The sequence below is a fragment of the Canis aureus genome, chromosome 5, assembly GCF_053574225.1.
Source record: "Canis aureus isolate CA01 chromosome 5, VMU_Caureus_v.1.0, whole genome shotgun sequence".
Classification (NCBI taxonomy): domain Eukaryota; kingdom Metazoa; phylum Chordata; class Mammalia; order Carnivora; family Canidae; genus Canis; species Canis aureus.
The window spans coordinates 81,494,000-81,509,486 of record NC_135615.1 but is presented as its reverse complement, the minus strand read 5'-3'; the positions used below and the strand labels follow the sequence as shown (position 1 = coordinate 81,509,486).

At 61.9% G+C, this 15,487-nt stretch overlaps 1 protein-coding gene across 17 annotated transcripts in view; it reads left to right on the top strand.

The window, feature by feature from the left end:
* ARHGEF10L (Rho guanine nucleotide exchange factor 10 like) overlaps positions 1-10,131 on the top strand; it is a 158,738-nt gene extending 148,607 nt beyond the window's left edge. For all 17 annotated transcript variants that reach the window (XM_077899421.1, XM_077899415.1, XM_077899420.1 and 14 more), the window contains 3 exons: positions 835-1,009; positions 7,763-7,885; positions 9,028-10,131. In XM_077899421.1, coding sequence (XP_077755547.1) covers positions 835-1,009; positions 7,763-7,885; positions 9,028-9,566 — 837 coding nt within the window. In that variant the 3' untranslated portion in view covers positions 9,567-10,131. The remainder of the gene's footprint in view (positions 1-834; positions 1,010-7,762; positions 7,886-9,027) is intronic.
* The last annotated feature ends 5,356 nt before the right edge of the window (positions 10,132-15,487 follow it).

Sequence of the window (15,487 nt, the reverse complement as noted above, 5' to 3'; positions counted from 1 at the left end):
CCTGGTATTTCGGGGGATCATCAGTCCTGTGGAGGATCTAAGGGTTGGGCCTGATGTGGAGCTTGAATTCCACATTCCTCAGGGAAGTTCTGTACCTTGTATGCCTCCAAATCGTGACGTGCCATGGCAGGACTTTTCCCTGGTGAGTTTGTGTCTCTGCCTCTCATCTCGTCTCGTTGCTGTCCTTTTATCTTTTGTTGTGGAGGTTCAGTTCATTCAATTTTCAGGTCCCTTTCAGAAGGAATTAATCCAAGAGCAGTTGTAGATTGTTGCGTGTAGGGGAGGAGGTGTGTTCAAGATCTTGTTACTCCACCATCCTGAACCCAACTCCCAAATGTTTCTTGGTTTATCAATTTTTGGACATTCCTGCTGTAAAAGATTAGAGTTTGAATCACACTACCCGCCTCCCTTTCCTGATCCTTCTGTTTGTTGCATTTGTAAATCTAGATAATGTACATAAGCTGTCATCTCCTCTTGCATTGACTTTTGGTCCTGACTTTCCCTTGTGTCACAGGGGCATGCTAGAGCCTGGCCTGTCAACTCCTGAGAGCGGGGTGTGTACGTTACCTCTTTCCTAGCTCCTTGTTCTGTAGTGCCATGTGGGTAGCTTGCGATGGGCCGTGTTATAAGTATTTACACCCCAGGAATCGGCAGACATGACAAACCAGGATTCCCCACCAGTTGTTAAACATTTACCAGCCTGCCCCTGCTGGGCTCCTGAGGTTCCCTTCTAGCCCTGAGTCTGGTTCAGGCAGAGGCTGGATGAGCTTGGTCCCCCCGAGGCTCAGCCAGCAGGCCCAGCCCAGCACCAACACCCTTCTTTCTGTGCCACAGCAAAGCTTCGAGGCGCACCAGGACGAGGCGGTGAGTGTGACACACATGGTGAAGGCAGGCAGTGGTGTCTGGATGGCCTTCTCCTCTGGCTCCTCCATCCGCCTCTTCCACACCGAGACACTGGAGCATCTACAGGAGATCAACATTGCCACCAGGACCACCTTCCTCTTGCCAGGTGAGTCTGCTGCTGGCCATTGCGCCCTGCCATTCCGGGCCTGTGCTGGGGAGGAGCTGACCTCCATGGAGCACCTTCCACGCCAGGCAGGGGTGTGTCCTGGTCCATTTATACCGTTAAGCCTCCTAGTGGTGTTTGGCCAGCTTTGAAAACTGGGCCTCTAAATGGGGAGGCAGCAGGGCTGGATTTGAACTCAGGGCTATCATTCCCAAGCCTCTCTTGCCATCATCACTCACCTCTTGCGGAAAGTGAGGCTCCAAGCTCAGCAGACTCTCCCAAGTTGGGCAGCTGGGTGGGAACCCAGGCCTGTCCACACCAGCGACTCCTCAGGCTAACCAGAAACCTGGTTCTGCCTCACATCATGTACAGAGTGTGAGGTGAGGGGAACGAGAGAAGGCTGACCAGGGGTCTCTTTCTTTAGAGGTTTTTCTGAGAAAGGCGACTGGCTTGGTTGGCTGGTTGGGGTGTGGAGGCAGGGGGAGAGCAGAGGGCTAGGACGTCATCCCCTTGGGGCCCCGCTCCCTCCTGCTGGGCTGTTGGTGGTACTCAGTGGAGAGGAGTAAGACTGGAGCTCACCTAACTCTCTGCTCGCTCCTCCCTGCATCTGCCTGAGGCCTCCGTGGAATCAGCTGCAGGCAACCTCCTTCCCATCTGCTGCCCAAGATGCTGCCCATACCCTGGCGGCTGTGCTGGAGGGAGCCAGGGCTGACACCTGCTCGGAGCCTGCTCCTACCCCCAGCTGGCTTTAGAGCTTGGCCCAGCTTCCACCAGACAGACGACTGGTCTGGGACGATGCAGGGGCTCCATCCTGTCCAAGCTGGGCTGGGTTCGGCAGCTGGGAGAGCCGAGGGGCCCTGGGGCTGGGGACACAGGCCTAGCATGGCAGGTGGGGAGCTAATTGTTACAGGGACTCAGCAGATGGGCCATGTAGAGGCCAGAAGTGGCCGTGTGCTGAGCTGGGGGACTGATCGCTGGGCTGGGCTGAAGGCAGGCACCTTAGCCAGAACCTCAGGGGCCATGGGGGCCTCCGTCTTACCACAGAAGCCTGGTCCCTAACTCCACTAGGGGACCCAGACACCACCCTGGCTCCTGCTTCCTCCCAGCCAGTCAAATAGTGATCCCTGAGTCTGGACTGGTGGTGATGGTGGGCTGGTTACTAACCCCAAGATCACTACTGGCGGTAGTGACAGTGAGTAACGGCTGCCTGCCGCACACCTGCCCTGGCCCTGCAGGGAGCTGGGTTCCGAGGGTTTTATATACGGGGCCTCGCTTCACTGTAACCCCCAGAGTGGGGTCATCCCCGTCGTACACACACAGAAGCTGAGGTTTACTCAGCTCGTCTCTTGTCGTGCGGTGGGCCAGAGGCCGGGCCAGGAGTCACCTGAGACTCCCACCGTGTGGAACGGGGAAGAGGTGGTTTCAGAGGTGCCCGGAGTCCTGGCTCGGCCACTGTGGGGCTCCGGTGGGTCTCTCTGCCTCCTGGAGTCTCTGTGGTCCCTGTGAAACCAGGCAGTTCTGGCTCCAGATAGATGCCTGCAGGCCTGGGGAGACGTCTGGGCCAGGCTTGGAGTGTGTGTGAGGATGTGAGGACAGTAAATGCTTACGTAACACGCTTTCAGGCCTGTGCCGTGTGGGCTCGGGGACCTGGGTCAGGGCTTTCCTCCTCCTCTTTTTCCTCCCTCCCCCCCTCCCCCCTCCCTCCCTCCCTCCCTCCCTTCCCTCATCCCTTCCTCCCTCCCTCTCTCCCCTTCCAGTTTTATTGTATTCCACAGTATTTAGCCGTGATACAGGGTAAAGCCATTTTAACTACGATAAAGATTTCTCTATATCACAGAAATGTTTCCACATTTTTGCTGATAGCTATATTATTTCAAGTTAGTGGAACAACAAAAAAAGTGGACCTTTTAAATCTCCTGGGCCTCCTCTGCAGGGCAGGGGCAGGGGAGGGGAGAGAAGGGTAAGCTTGTTGCAGGGCCAGAGGAGGGGCTGGCGGGAGACCAGCCGCAGGGGGACAGCCGCGGCCTCTCCGGCACAGCTGTGGCTTTACCGTGTCAACTTAAGACGCACCTGCTCGTCCGCCGGCTTACTTGTCCTCCTCAGGTCTCCTTTAAGGAAGGAAGGACACTTGCTGTCCTTCTATGATGTTAGAGCCAGGGAAACGGAGACGTAGGAGGTGAAATGACCCAAGGCCAGAGCCAGGACCCTAACCATAGCCTCTCACAGGCTTCTTGTTCAGCATCCCCAGCCTCGGTTTCCCCATCTGTACAGGGAGGGGCTGAGATCTGAGCGGGATCTGGCTGTGTAGCGCAGGCAAGAGCTGGAGTCGGCCTGGCTCTGCCCCCCTCCAGCCCCGTGACAGGGTCCCCGCCTCTCAGGGAGGTCGGGTCTCACCCGAGGCAGTGCACGGACAGCGACCCACAGTCCCTGGCTGAGGGAGGCCCAGGCCACGGTGGCACCGCCCACTGGCATCATCCCTGTCCTCATGACGGTCCCTGCCCCTCACCGCGCCAGCCCTGCAGGCCACACGTGCTCCGGGGGCCCTGCTGCTCAGCCCCACTGTCCCGGCCACGTCCTTCTGGCTGCACCTGCTGCATCCAGCAGACAGATGCCACCTCTGGCTGGCCACACCTCCCTGGGCTGGGCCCTGGCACATCTGGGGGGGGGTGTTAGGTTCCTGGGTGCAGGGCCTCCCCCAAGGTTCCCCAGGACTTCTGCCCCGGGCCCCCTTCCCCAAGCCCCACAGTTCCTGGTCAGCAACACCCTGGAGCCTGGAGCTCTGGCCGGCCAGGCCCCCCCCACACCCGAGAGGAGGCGGTGAGAGCTGCCTTGGGGGAGGGGGGCGGCCTCAGACCACCTCACGTCGTGCCCTGGCCGGGGAACAACAGCGGGATCCTTCAGTTCTTTATTAGAGATATTTTTAAAAGGCTTTGAAGTATTTTTCTTCCCCCACACCACCAAATGAAATAATTGCATAATTAGTAATAAATTTGTTCCTCTTCCAAGTGTGGATTTTTTTAAGGGCGTGTTAAAAATTTATCACGCTTCCTTCCCCCGACCCCTCTTCCACGCATTCCACGCATGTACCCGCCTGGTATTAATGCATTTTTGAACCTAAGCTCCCCCCTCCTCTTAACCAGACAGGTCATTAATAAAATGTTCTCCGAGCGCCTGAGCTTTTTAAAGTTGTATATCTCCAGATAGATGGCCTGGGTGAGCTGCTCGCTGCTGCATTAAGTCTCTGTGATAAAATATTTATCCACCATTAGAATGTTTTTTTTTTTTCCCCCTTTCGGACTGTTTGTGAAGTATCTTGCTCTTTTCCTGGAGGCAGTCGGTGAGGAGGAGGGGCCCCAGAATGAGGTCCGCGGATGAAGTCGGTTCTCAGTTCTGCCACCTGCTTGGGGTTCCCGGCGCCCTCCTCTCGCCGGCTGCGGCTCGGTGTCCCGTGGGGGCCGGAGGGTGCGGGCACCGCCGGGGAATGGTCTCTCCCTGGCTCAGGCCCCAGGGGCCCCGGAAAAGGAGGTGACACAGTGAGATGAAGAATCGGCCACTGTGCACTCACTGGGCTGAATTATTTCTGGGGGTTGGTGGCTCCGATGGAGCCGATCCCGAGCCACGGGTCTGGGTCCTTTTCCTGCTCACCGGTGTCACCCTAACGGCCTCCTGTATCCATCGTCCGCTCTGCGCTAAGGGCCGTGCCTCCCGGCCGCTGCGTCCTATACACGCGGAAAATTCTAATGATCGGAAGATGGAGCAAGGTAGGTGTGTGACACTCCCTGAGAGGTGAGACGAGGAGGACACTTGTGACGCCACACGCCGAGGATGGGCATCACGCCCGTGTCCTTTTTCGCTTTTCGGGTTTTCATTCATGTGTCCTTGAACTCCCACTCGGGCCCGGGGCACAGGCGCTCGGGAGCCGGGGAATCTGGGCCCAGACCAGCTGCGGCCCTGGTGAGGCCTCCATCGGGGAAGGCAGGCGGGGGACAGAGACCTTGACCTGGGCCAGGCGGGGCCGGGTGGTGGCGGGGGGATGGCAGCCGGTGCCATACGCAGCACTGCTGAGCTCGGGAAGCCGGGGACCCTGCGGGCCTGGGGTGGCACCGTCTGAACCAACGCAGGTGTAGGGAGTCCCTGATCCATGAACCCAGACGCCATGGGAAATGGCTTCGGAGTCAAGACACGGACCCGCCTGTCGTCCTGGAGTTTCATTCCTGCCCCGAATCCGAGCAAAGTGGGACCCTCAGGGTTGGCATCATGCAGTCTGGCTCTTCCAGCCCCATCCTGCTGACGGGTCCATGTGCATCTGGGGCGGCACGGCCACCAGAGGGGGGGACCTCAGGGACTTCCTCTGTGCTGGGTTATTGTCCCCTGTCCCCACCCATTCTCCTCTGTGCTGGGTTATTGTCCTCTGTCCCCACCCGTTCTCCTCTGTCCTGGGTTCCTGTCCTCTGTCCCCACCCGTTCTCCTCTGTCCTGGGTTCCTGTCCTCTGTCCCCACCTGCTCTAGTCTCCTGGGTCTGTTGATGTGCATCAAGTGGATCCCAGATGGGCTGTCACCCCGCAGGCCACCATGACATCTCGCCACCTGGGTCTCTGCCCTGCTGGTCTGCTCTCTCCCCTCCCTGCGGCGAAAGCCCTCTTCCAATCTAGGTCATCCACCCTCTGCTCAGACCTTCCAGTAGCTTCTCACCTTGTTCTGAGTAACAGCCTGGGCTTCATCCTGGCCCCCCTGCTCCCCTCTGTCCTGAGGTTGCCCTCGTCTGGTGCTGGGCTGGCTGTAGTTGGTCCTGCCCCCCACCCCTCCTGCCACAGGCCCTTTGTATGTGCTGAGCCCCCTTCCTGAGCCTGGGGCTCGCGTGGCTGCCTGTCCTGGTCCCTGGTGCTTGCATCCCCACATCTGCTTCCCCATCCTTCCAGAAAGCAGGGCGAGGCAGGAAGCTGGGGAATCCTCACACCCACTCCCTGCACCTTCCCGCATCTGAATCCTCGGCCTGGTATTTAGTTTCCTTGTTCATGTTTTTGCTTTCTCTTTCCCCCTCCTGGCCACGCTAATAAGGGAGCCGCTATTTCAATGGAAACTGAGTGAAATGGGACATTCAGTGCCTCCGTGTCCCCTGCCCCCATCCTGGGCTCTGCAGCCGCATGTGGCGAACGGCTACAGACCTGAGCGCTGTGATAGGTAGCATTTCCATCATCACGGAAGGTCCCAGAATGTCTGCTCCCCAAGGGCAGAACTTGGTGTGTGCAGCCCCCACCGTGCCCGTGCACAGCAGGTGCCCGAGCGTCCCAGGGCGCCGGCCGCGTGTGTCCGTGATGGTAGGGGCCACTGTGCGAGGCGGCGCTGCTCGGACCCCAACATGCTAACCCGGGGAGAAACCCGTTCTGCTCCGAGGAAGCCCGTTTCCCTGCCCGTGTGGAACTGCCGTGATTGCTCCAGAGCCGAGGCGGTGGCAGCGTGGACCGTCTTCTGCAGGCCTGAGCTTGGCTTCCTGCCTCGCCCAGCAGCGGGTGACCTCTGGAGACCTGGGTATCCCGCCCTGGAAATGGGGCACGACATCCGCTTGTTGCATCACCCCAGCGGCGGCCAGGCTTCTGTCAGGCGGGAGCAGGTTGGCGTGAGCTCTAGAAACTCCGGAGCAGCGTTTCCCCAGGCCGGTCCCTGGACCAGCCCATTGAGGTCACCCGGGTCCTGGCTAGAGATGCTGTGAGCCCTGCCGGGGGTGCCCGTACCCGCCCAGGTTGACCGCCACCGCCCCAAGCAGCATTTCACACATCACGGGGTGTTGTCATCGCCCTGATACGTGGCGTGAATTTGAATTTCCCCTCAGGGAAGAACTAGCCCCTGTCCGTGGGGCAGAAGGACTCCGGCGAGAAGGAAACCGGCCCTTTAGGGACAGGGTCTGTGCGCAGGGCCTGCCTCCCGCCCCCTCCCGGTGCCCGGATCCTTGACACACAGCGACAGTCATAATGGCCCACAGCCCCTTCCTGTGGGTGCCGTGGGCCAGGCTCCGGGTTCCGCGATTCATGTCCATTCGTCGACCCATTTCATCCTCAGGATGAGGCTGTGGAATGTCGTCATCGTCCCCTTTGGCAGGGGAGGAAATGGCACAGAGAAGTTTAGGGACAGGCCTGGGTCGCGCGGCTCCAAGTGCCGGAGCGTGGGTTCGAGCCCAGCGCGGATGTGTGCCCTGCTCAGACCCCTGCCTCTGCAGCCCACATGGCGTGCCCTCCCTGCCACCCCCGGTGTCGCCGACGTGGAGAGACAGCGCCAGGGGCAGCCGCGCGAGGACTGATCTGGGCCGACAGCAGCCACACGCAGCCCCGGGCGCGGGGACCGCCTCGCTGGCGGGCCGGGGGCTGCCGGGAGCAGGGACGGCCCCCGCGGGCAGGACGGCAGGCCTGGCTGGACACCGAGGCCTGCAGCCAACCGCCGGCTCCCCTGCTGCCCGGATCCAGCCGGCCCCCGCCCCGCGTGTCCCCTGGGCCCCAACATCTGCGTCACCTGCAAACCCGCACCGTCCACCGAGCTCCCCCCACGTCCTCACGCAGCCCCACTGTATCCAGGTGGGAACTGAGGCTCGGGACCCAGGGTCTGGACCCTCCCAAACCCACGCGCTAACCACAGCCCCGTGCAGCTTCCCGCTGGTCTCCCGGGGGGAGCCGGCCCATGCCCCTTCCTCACCTGGAAGCCCCCACAACCTGATGCCGTTCCCCCGGGGGCTGTGCCGCTCACGCTGGCTTCCCTCTCTGCAGGCCAGAAGCACCTGTGCGTCACCAGCCTCCTGATCTGCCAGGGTCTGCTCTGGGTGGGCACCGACCAGGGCGTCATCGTCCTCCTGCCTGTACCTCGGCTGGAAGGCATCCCCAAGATCACAGGTGAGGCGCGGGAACTGGCCATGGCGGGTGGGGTGGGGGTGGGGTGGGGGGCTTTGAGTCAGCTGCAGGTGGCCAGGGCGGGAGGGTCGTTCTCCAGTGTCTTCTGCCATCACAGGTGGCGCAGGGCATTATGTCATCCTGCCCCAAGGTCTCCCACCTGCTTTCTGAGTCTCAGTTTCCTAATCTGGCCGATGGACACAATAGGTGGGTCTTGGTCAAGTGGCCAAGGGTTGGTGGAGACCCCTGACCCATGGCTGGGTACCCCCCCCCATTGCTGCCTTCAAAATGTCCAGACTCTGGAGACCGACGTCATGTAGGGCTCCTGGGGGTGGGGTCCGCGTGCAAACGTGTTCCTGTGGAGCAGCGGGAGGTCCGCCCGGATGGGTAGCACTGAGGCCAGGAGAGCAAGCGTGGGGTCGGGGAGGCCCCAGAACCCCGGGGTCCCCTCTGCCTCTGCCCTGAGAGTGACGACGAAGGGGTCTTCTCCCGCAGCTGCTGGAGGAGGGGTGGGGTGGGGTTGGGGGGGTGGGAGGCGGAAGCCCCGCGGGTAGACCAGCCCAGCCGGAATGGGCGCCCCTGCTAGAGAAGGCCGTCTTCCTAAATCCCAAGGTCGTGATGGTCCCCTCAGCGATGGTCCTTGGGTTACTGTAGGGATGCATCGGTCAGAGACCCTGCCCCCCACGCTGACAGTCAGGTGGAGGAGCTGAGGTCCAAGGTGGCAGGTGCTTCAGGACCGCGGGACACAGAGCAGGGGTGCTTGGCAGTCTGTGCGTGGAGGCGACAAGGACGTGCCCTGGAGGAGCCGGGACTGGGCTCCAGGGGATGGGGTGTGGCCTCAGGGGGTGGGGGAGGCTCTCTGGGCAGAGCCAATGGCTCAAGCAAAGGCACAGACATGTGTGGCTGGCCCGGGAGGGGGCTGTGGGCGCTCACACTGACCGGCCCCCACATGCTTTACGAGGTCAGCCCTGTCCCGCAGTGTGGGAGAGCCCTCCCCAGACCCAAGGCCTCCCGGGAAGGTTCCAGCACAGATCGCGGTCACCAAAACAATGGCCACCACCCAGAAGGTTCTCCAAGAGAGACGCGTGGGTGCCTCCCCTGAAGCTCTGGGCCTCTGGGCCCCGACTCCCTCCGCTTTCTTGCAGGGAAAGGCATGGTGTCGCTCAACGGTCACTGCGGGCCTGTGGCCTTCCTGGCCGTGGCCACCAGCATCCTGGCCCCCGACATCCTGCGGAGCGACCAGGAGGAGGCCGAGGGGCCGCGGGCCGAGGAGGACAAGCCGGACGGGCAGGCCCACGAGCCAGCGCCCGCGCCCGCCAGCCACGTGGGCCGAGAGCTGACCCGCAAGAAGGGCATCCTCCTGCAGTACCGCCTGCGCTCCACCGCGCACCTCCCGGGCCCGCTGCTGTCCGTGCGGGAGCCCGCGCCCGCCGACGGCTCGGCCCTGGAGCACAGCGAGGAGGACGGCTCCATCTACGAGATGGCCGACGACCCCGACGTGTGGGTGCGCAGCCGGCCCTGCACCCGGGACGCCCACCGCAAGGAGATCTGCTCCGTGGCCATCATCTCCGGGGGGCAGGGCTACCGCAACTTTGGCAGCGCCCCGGGGGGCAGCGGGAGGCCGGCCCCGTGCGGGGAGACGGACAGCGCCCTCCTCATCTGGCAGGTGCCCTTGACGCTATAGCCCCCGCCCGGGCGCCCAGCCGCAGGCCTGGTGGCAGGGGTGCGCGGCTCTCGGCCCGCTGTGGGCCCCTCCCGCCGGCCGGGGACCCCCTGGAGCGCTGGGGAGACTGGCCTTCCAGGGACCTCGATGATGGGCCTGGGTCTCCTGGAACTACCTTGGCAGCACAGAGGAGAACTTCTTCCTTTTTATTTAAAAAAAAAAAAAATATATATATATATATATATATATATATATACATATATATATATATTTCAGAGTGCTTGGGGGAGGAGTTTGGGTTTGGGGAGAGGATACCTCTGGAGGAAATGGCCTTCTTTTTAAAAGCAAAAAAACCCACAAACACAAAACCTCACGACTGCCTGGCAAGCCCACCCGAGCGGGGCTCCGAGGCGGCCACGCGCCTCTCCTGGAAGGGCGTGTGCGCGTGAGTGTCTGAGAGCGTGCGTGCGGGCTGGTGTGTGAATATGTATAAATACGTACATATGGTGTATATTATGTGTATAAATGAAGTCTGTACATATTGGAGCTCTGGGAGATGCTGGAATAAAAGGCAAGAATAACGTGAGTACCTGGGTTGACTTCTGTTTGCTGAGAGGTGACGGGGAAGAGAGAGCCGCTGTCACGAGATAGGGCTGTCCCGGAACCAGCAGCCGCGGCCCCAGGAGAGCCCGCCACCCCGCACAGGCCCCGCAACGAGCTGTCTGGGGCACTCGCAGATCGGTGGCCACGTGCAGTTTCTACTTTTGTAATTAATTCACATGAAATAAAGTCACAAATTCAGTTCCCGAGTCCCCTAGCCGCATATCTAGTGTGTCTGGAAAAGCCCCACAGCAGCCTGTGTGTGCCGACCGTACTGCACAATACAGATCTATTTCCATCATCCCAGAAAGTTCTCTTGTGCTTGGGAAGGGACCCTGGGGAGCTTCTTTTCGGAATAGGTTTTTTTTTTTTTTTTTTTTTGGATTTATTTATTCATGAGAGACAGAGAGAGGCAGAGACACAGGCAGAGGGAGAAGCAGGCTCCCTGCGGGGAGCCCGACGTGGGACTCGATCCCAGGACTCGGGGGTCATGGCTTGAACTGAAGGCAGACGCTCAACCACTGAGCTCCCCCCCGCCCCCAGGTGCCCCTCGGAATGGTTTTTGAAGAGAAGGCTGCCCTCCCTGCTCTGGAATGGGAGGATGCAGGTGGCCTGGGCACCTGTCACTGCCAGCCTGGAGGGAAGATACAGGAAGGGCTTCACCAGGCCGAGGATGGGGGCCCTGGGGGCTGTTGCTGCAGGCGGCAGGGTGAGGCCGAGAGGAGCCTGAGGTGGGGGGTGAGCTCCAGACGGTGGCAGCAGAGCCCAGGCTGTGGGTGGGCTGAGGGGTGGGGCTGCTGGGGGCCCTGGCATCCTTCTTCTGGCTCAGAGTCTCCATCCTTAGATTTCTAGAGCTGCTTGCAGGGGAAAAAAACCAACCATAGCCAATACCCACCACCCAAAAGGGAAGTGTTTTCTCCGTCTTCCCACCCACCACTTTGCTGGCACCTGTCCCATGTCTGTCCACCCACCACCCGCCCACCTGCGTGGCCTCCCTTTCACACTGACTGCGGCTCCAGGTGGTGGGAGGTGGGGAGGCAGAGATCAGGGGGGTGGGAGGCAGGCCTGTCAAGGCGACCCAGCTGTGCAGCTCGATGGGCCTCCGCGGATGCTCTGGGGAGCTCGGGGTGGGGAGCACCGTGGAGGGGGAGGCCCCTTCAGCCAGGACCCACCCCCCGGTGGGATTTCGCCCGCGGAGGAGTCACTGGCTCGTTCACTCTTTCACCCCCAGCCCCGGCCCCCGAGCTCCCCGCTATCCTCAGGCACCGCACTGGCTGCCGGGGCCGTGGAGGGGGGCAAGGCAGGGCCACCTGCGCCCCCAGGAAGTGCCGCCCAAGGAGAGGGCGGGTGTGTAGGCCAGCGGCTGAGGGCTTGGGGGACGTCAGGGGTGCTGCCGACAAAGGGGCAGGGCCTCCAGGAGGGAACAGCCTGTGCCAAGGTGGGCTGCGCGGAGGTTGGCTTAGTCCCTCTGGCAAGGGATGCAGCTCAGGTCCCCGCCCAGGAGGGGGAGCGGACAGCTCTGTCCCCACCTGGACTCTGACCCCAGAGGACACCGGACATTCCGTTCCAGATGAGCCCTTCCCTGAACCCCCGTTCCCCTTTCAGCATCGAGGGGAGACTCAGCGCTGTCCTGCCGAATGCTCGCGGGAGGGGAACTGAAGCGCTCAGCGCCAAGTTCGCGATGGAAGGCCGCCAGGTGGGCTCCGTCCCCTGAATCAGATGCCCGGTTGAGACTTTTCCCAGGACAGTGACCAGGAAGTAGCAGCCCCTGGGGGCCCTGGGCAAGCCTGGGGACCAGGATCTCGCAGGACTGTATCCCAGTCCAGCTCCACGGAAGCCCTGCCGTGGGCCTCCCCGCGCGTCCCTTCGCCGCCAGGCCTCGGTCTCCCCATGTCTAGGACGGGGACCATGATGCCTCCGTGAATCGCCGAGGACAAGTGGCCGCATGGCAGTGATCCCTCACATCACACTAGGGACAGGCTGTAGTTAAGGAGGCCCCGGTGCGCAGGAGCGGGCGTCCGAGGACTCTGCGGGTCTGTAGGACCCACACCTACGGATGGCTCTGCTGGCGGGGACCCGGAGATCCGTCCCCGAGAAGCTGGCCGCCTTTGCGCCACCGTGACATTACCCTTCGGTCCCCGGTCCCCCTCCCAACTTGAGGGCCTGGGGGACCCAGGGCGTGGGGAGCAGCTGTGGGGCCTTGCAGAGGACGGGGTGGGGGGGTGTTAGGTGCTTCAGGGGAGACGCGCTGGGGGCGCTTGCTCGTCCTCACTCCGCTGGCGAGGGGCTGCCGCTCGCTCGTTCTGCAGGTGGGAGAGAGGCTCGAAGTTAAGTGGCTCCCGGGGGAGCATCGTGGCCCAACGCTGCCCCCCAGGTCGCCCCGCCTGACCAGGCTTCCAGTCCACCCGGTGGCATCGGGCGAGACCTTAATGTCTGTGTCTCGGAGAGGACGATGGTCTAGGCCACGGGAGCCGAGCACTGATGCGAAGCCACCGCGTGCCAGGGCGGCTGCTCTGGAGAGAGGACAGGAGGGCGGGCACAGGCCGGGGCGGGCGGGGGGTGGGTGCCGATATCAGGCATGTGTTGGGGTCGCACCGAGGAGGTGACGTCTGAGCAAAGGCCTGAGGAGGAGCAGACATCGGGCCACAGAACATTCTGGGCTGAGGGAACAGCACCAAGGCCACCGAGGCCACCGAGGCCGGCGGTGGGGCGGGAGGGGTGCTGGTCACGAGTTACTGGGTTGGGTGGAGGAAGGACTGCCGTCCCCTCAGGGACATGGGAGGGCCCCCGAGGGCTTGGAGCAGAAGGCCCACCCGTCCGTCCTTTGTGTTTCCAACAGTCACTTTGGGCTGAGAAGTTGAGGCAGGTAGGAGCCTGGGAGCCGGAGGCCACCGAGGAAGCTGTCACATGTCCTGGGGCAAGGTGGCCATGGGGACACACTGGGTTCTGACACCGGAGCCCGTAGGGTGTGCAGGGGGCAGGCAGGGGAGAGAGAGGGGGCATCAAGGACCCCAGGTGCCTGGCCTGAGCCACTAGGACAGAGTTGCCGTTTCCTGGGGCAGGAGGTTGGGGAGGCAGGGAGGCCAGGGCACAGGGGAGGCCGGGGTTGGGAAGTGGGGAGGTCACCAGGCAAGGACCAGGGAGCCAGGGGAGGCAGAAAACCAGGAACCCTGCACATCTGGAAGCTGCGTGGGGAGCGTGGGAAGGAGGAGGGAGCCATTGCCTGTGTCCTTGGCTGGCCAGCCGTGGACAGAAGCAACCTTAGGAGCAGCGGGGACCTGGGGGGTCGAGGCCCTGGTGCCTTGTGCTTGCTTGAGAGGGAGAAGGGCTCTGGCTCCCCGCCCTGGGAAGCTGGCCCAAGCCGGGGCTGGTGGTCTGGAGGCAGGCGTGCGGGATCCTGCGCAGCCGCGGATGGGGGATCTCAGGCCCAGGGTGGGTTGCCGGCCCCCACCCCGGGCACCCGTCACCTTCCGCACCCGCATCCCCAGCACTCTCAGCAGCTGGGCCTCTCGCAGCCACAGGCCCAGACCCCCTCTGCCCGGCTCTCCCGCCCAGGTGGCTGCACGCGGGGACACAGAACTCGGCCCTTGGTGCTCTGGCCCCCCTCAGGCTCCCTGACTTCGTCCTGGACCATGAGGGCCAGCGGGGTGGGGCGGGGGCCCCGTTGTGTGCAACCTCAGGCTCATCCCCTCCAGTCTGTCCTCTTGCCCACTTGCCATGTAAACTGGGATTTCTCGTGGGGCCTGTGGGCATCTCTGTGCTCAGACACGGAGCTCTGCTCTTGCTTCGCGAAGGGAAGCGACTTGGCCTGTGTTCCCCCAGAAGCAGGTCCTGAGATAAGGATTTTGATTCTGGAATCATCTAGTAGGGAGGGGAGGCCAGGGACCAGCAGGAGGGGGTGCTTGGGGGACAGGGAGGGGAAGGGAGTCGGGACAGGTGAGTCACTGAGCAGGCGACCTGCCATGGGGGGCTCTGGGGACAGCGCACAGCATGCTTCCACATCACCCGGTCGCGAGGTGAGGACGCTGGGCCATTTGTCCCCCAGCTGCCATCAGGATGTCCCTGGCCGAGGCTTCAGCCACAAGCATTAGTTCCTGGTGCACCAGCCTGCCTCCTGGGTCAGCCCGAGAGCGTCCCTGTGGCCCTCGGGGACAGCACACGCTGCGAGGGGAGCATTTGGGAGAAGTGGCTTTTATGACTTTTAAGTGTTTTCTTCTCCAGCGAAGCCAGGCTTTCAAGGGGGTGGTCTTTAATTTTTTTTTAAAGATTTTATTTATTTATTCATGCAAGACACACACAGAGAGGCAGAGACACAGGCAGAGGGAGAAGCAGGCTCCCTGCAGGGAGCCCGATGAGGGACTTGATCCCGGGACCCCAGGATCACGCCCTGAGCTGAAGGCAGATGCTCAACCACTGAGCCCCCCGAGTGTCCCTCAAGGGGAGAGTCTTGCTGTGGACACAAGACTGTTGTTAATCTGGAGCGCAGAGCTGGGTGCCTGGGTCAGTCAGCTGGGGACGCTGTAACAATCCCGCAGGCTGGGCGGCTGACACGTTCGTTTCTCCCAGTTCTGGGTGCTGGGAGTCCAAGGTCAAGGTGCCTGGCCTGCAGACGTCTGCTGTCCTGCTTTGTCCTCTAGGACGGAGACGGGGCGCTCCGGTGTCTCCTCCCTGTGTTACAGGGGCGCCGATCCCATCCTGGGCCTCCACCCTCACGACTCATCACGTCCTGAAGGCCACACCTCCAAACACTCACCGCGGGGGTCAGGACTTCAACACACGACTTTGGGGGGGGCATGAACATTCAGACCATGACATGTGCATATGCTCGTGCACACATGCACATGCACACACGTTATCCGGCTTTGGTTCGGTGGGGTGGGGACCGGGGAGACATCGGCCCATCAAGGCCTCTACGGGATGAAAAGAAACCTCAGGTTTATATTGCAAACAGATCAGCGCACTACATGCACCTCTGCTGGCTTGACGCTGGGCTCGAGTCCCTGGAGAGGTAAGTCGGCCCTGCCCCTGTGGAACGTGCAGTCCGGTGAGCAGGATGCTGGGGCGGAGGAAGCCTCCCTGGAGGCAGTGACGTGGGGGCACAGCAGATGCGGGCTTTGGAGCGATGCAGATTTGGGTTTGTATCTTGGCTCTGTCGCATACTAACCGTGTGGCCTTAAGCCAGTGACAACCTTCCATGTCTCCACGTCCTCAACAGGGCGGCTGTGGGCTCTCAGCACTTAGGTACCAATCGCACCTGTGACCCTGCTACCTCTTCCAGTCCCGCCTTGGCTCCCAGAAGCACTATTGCAGCGGCTTCTCAAAATTAGCCAGAAAGGAAGGCA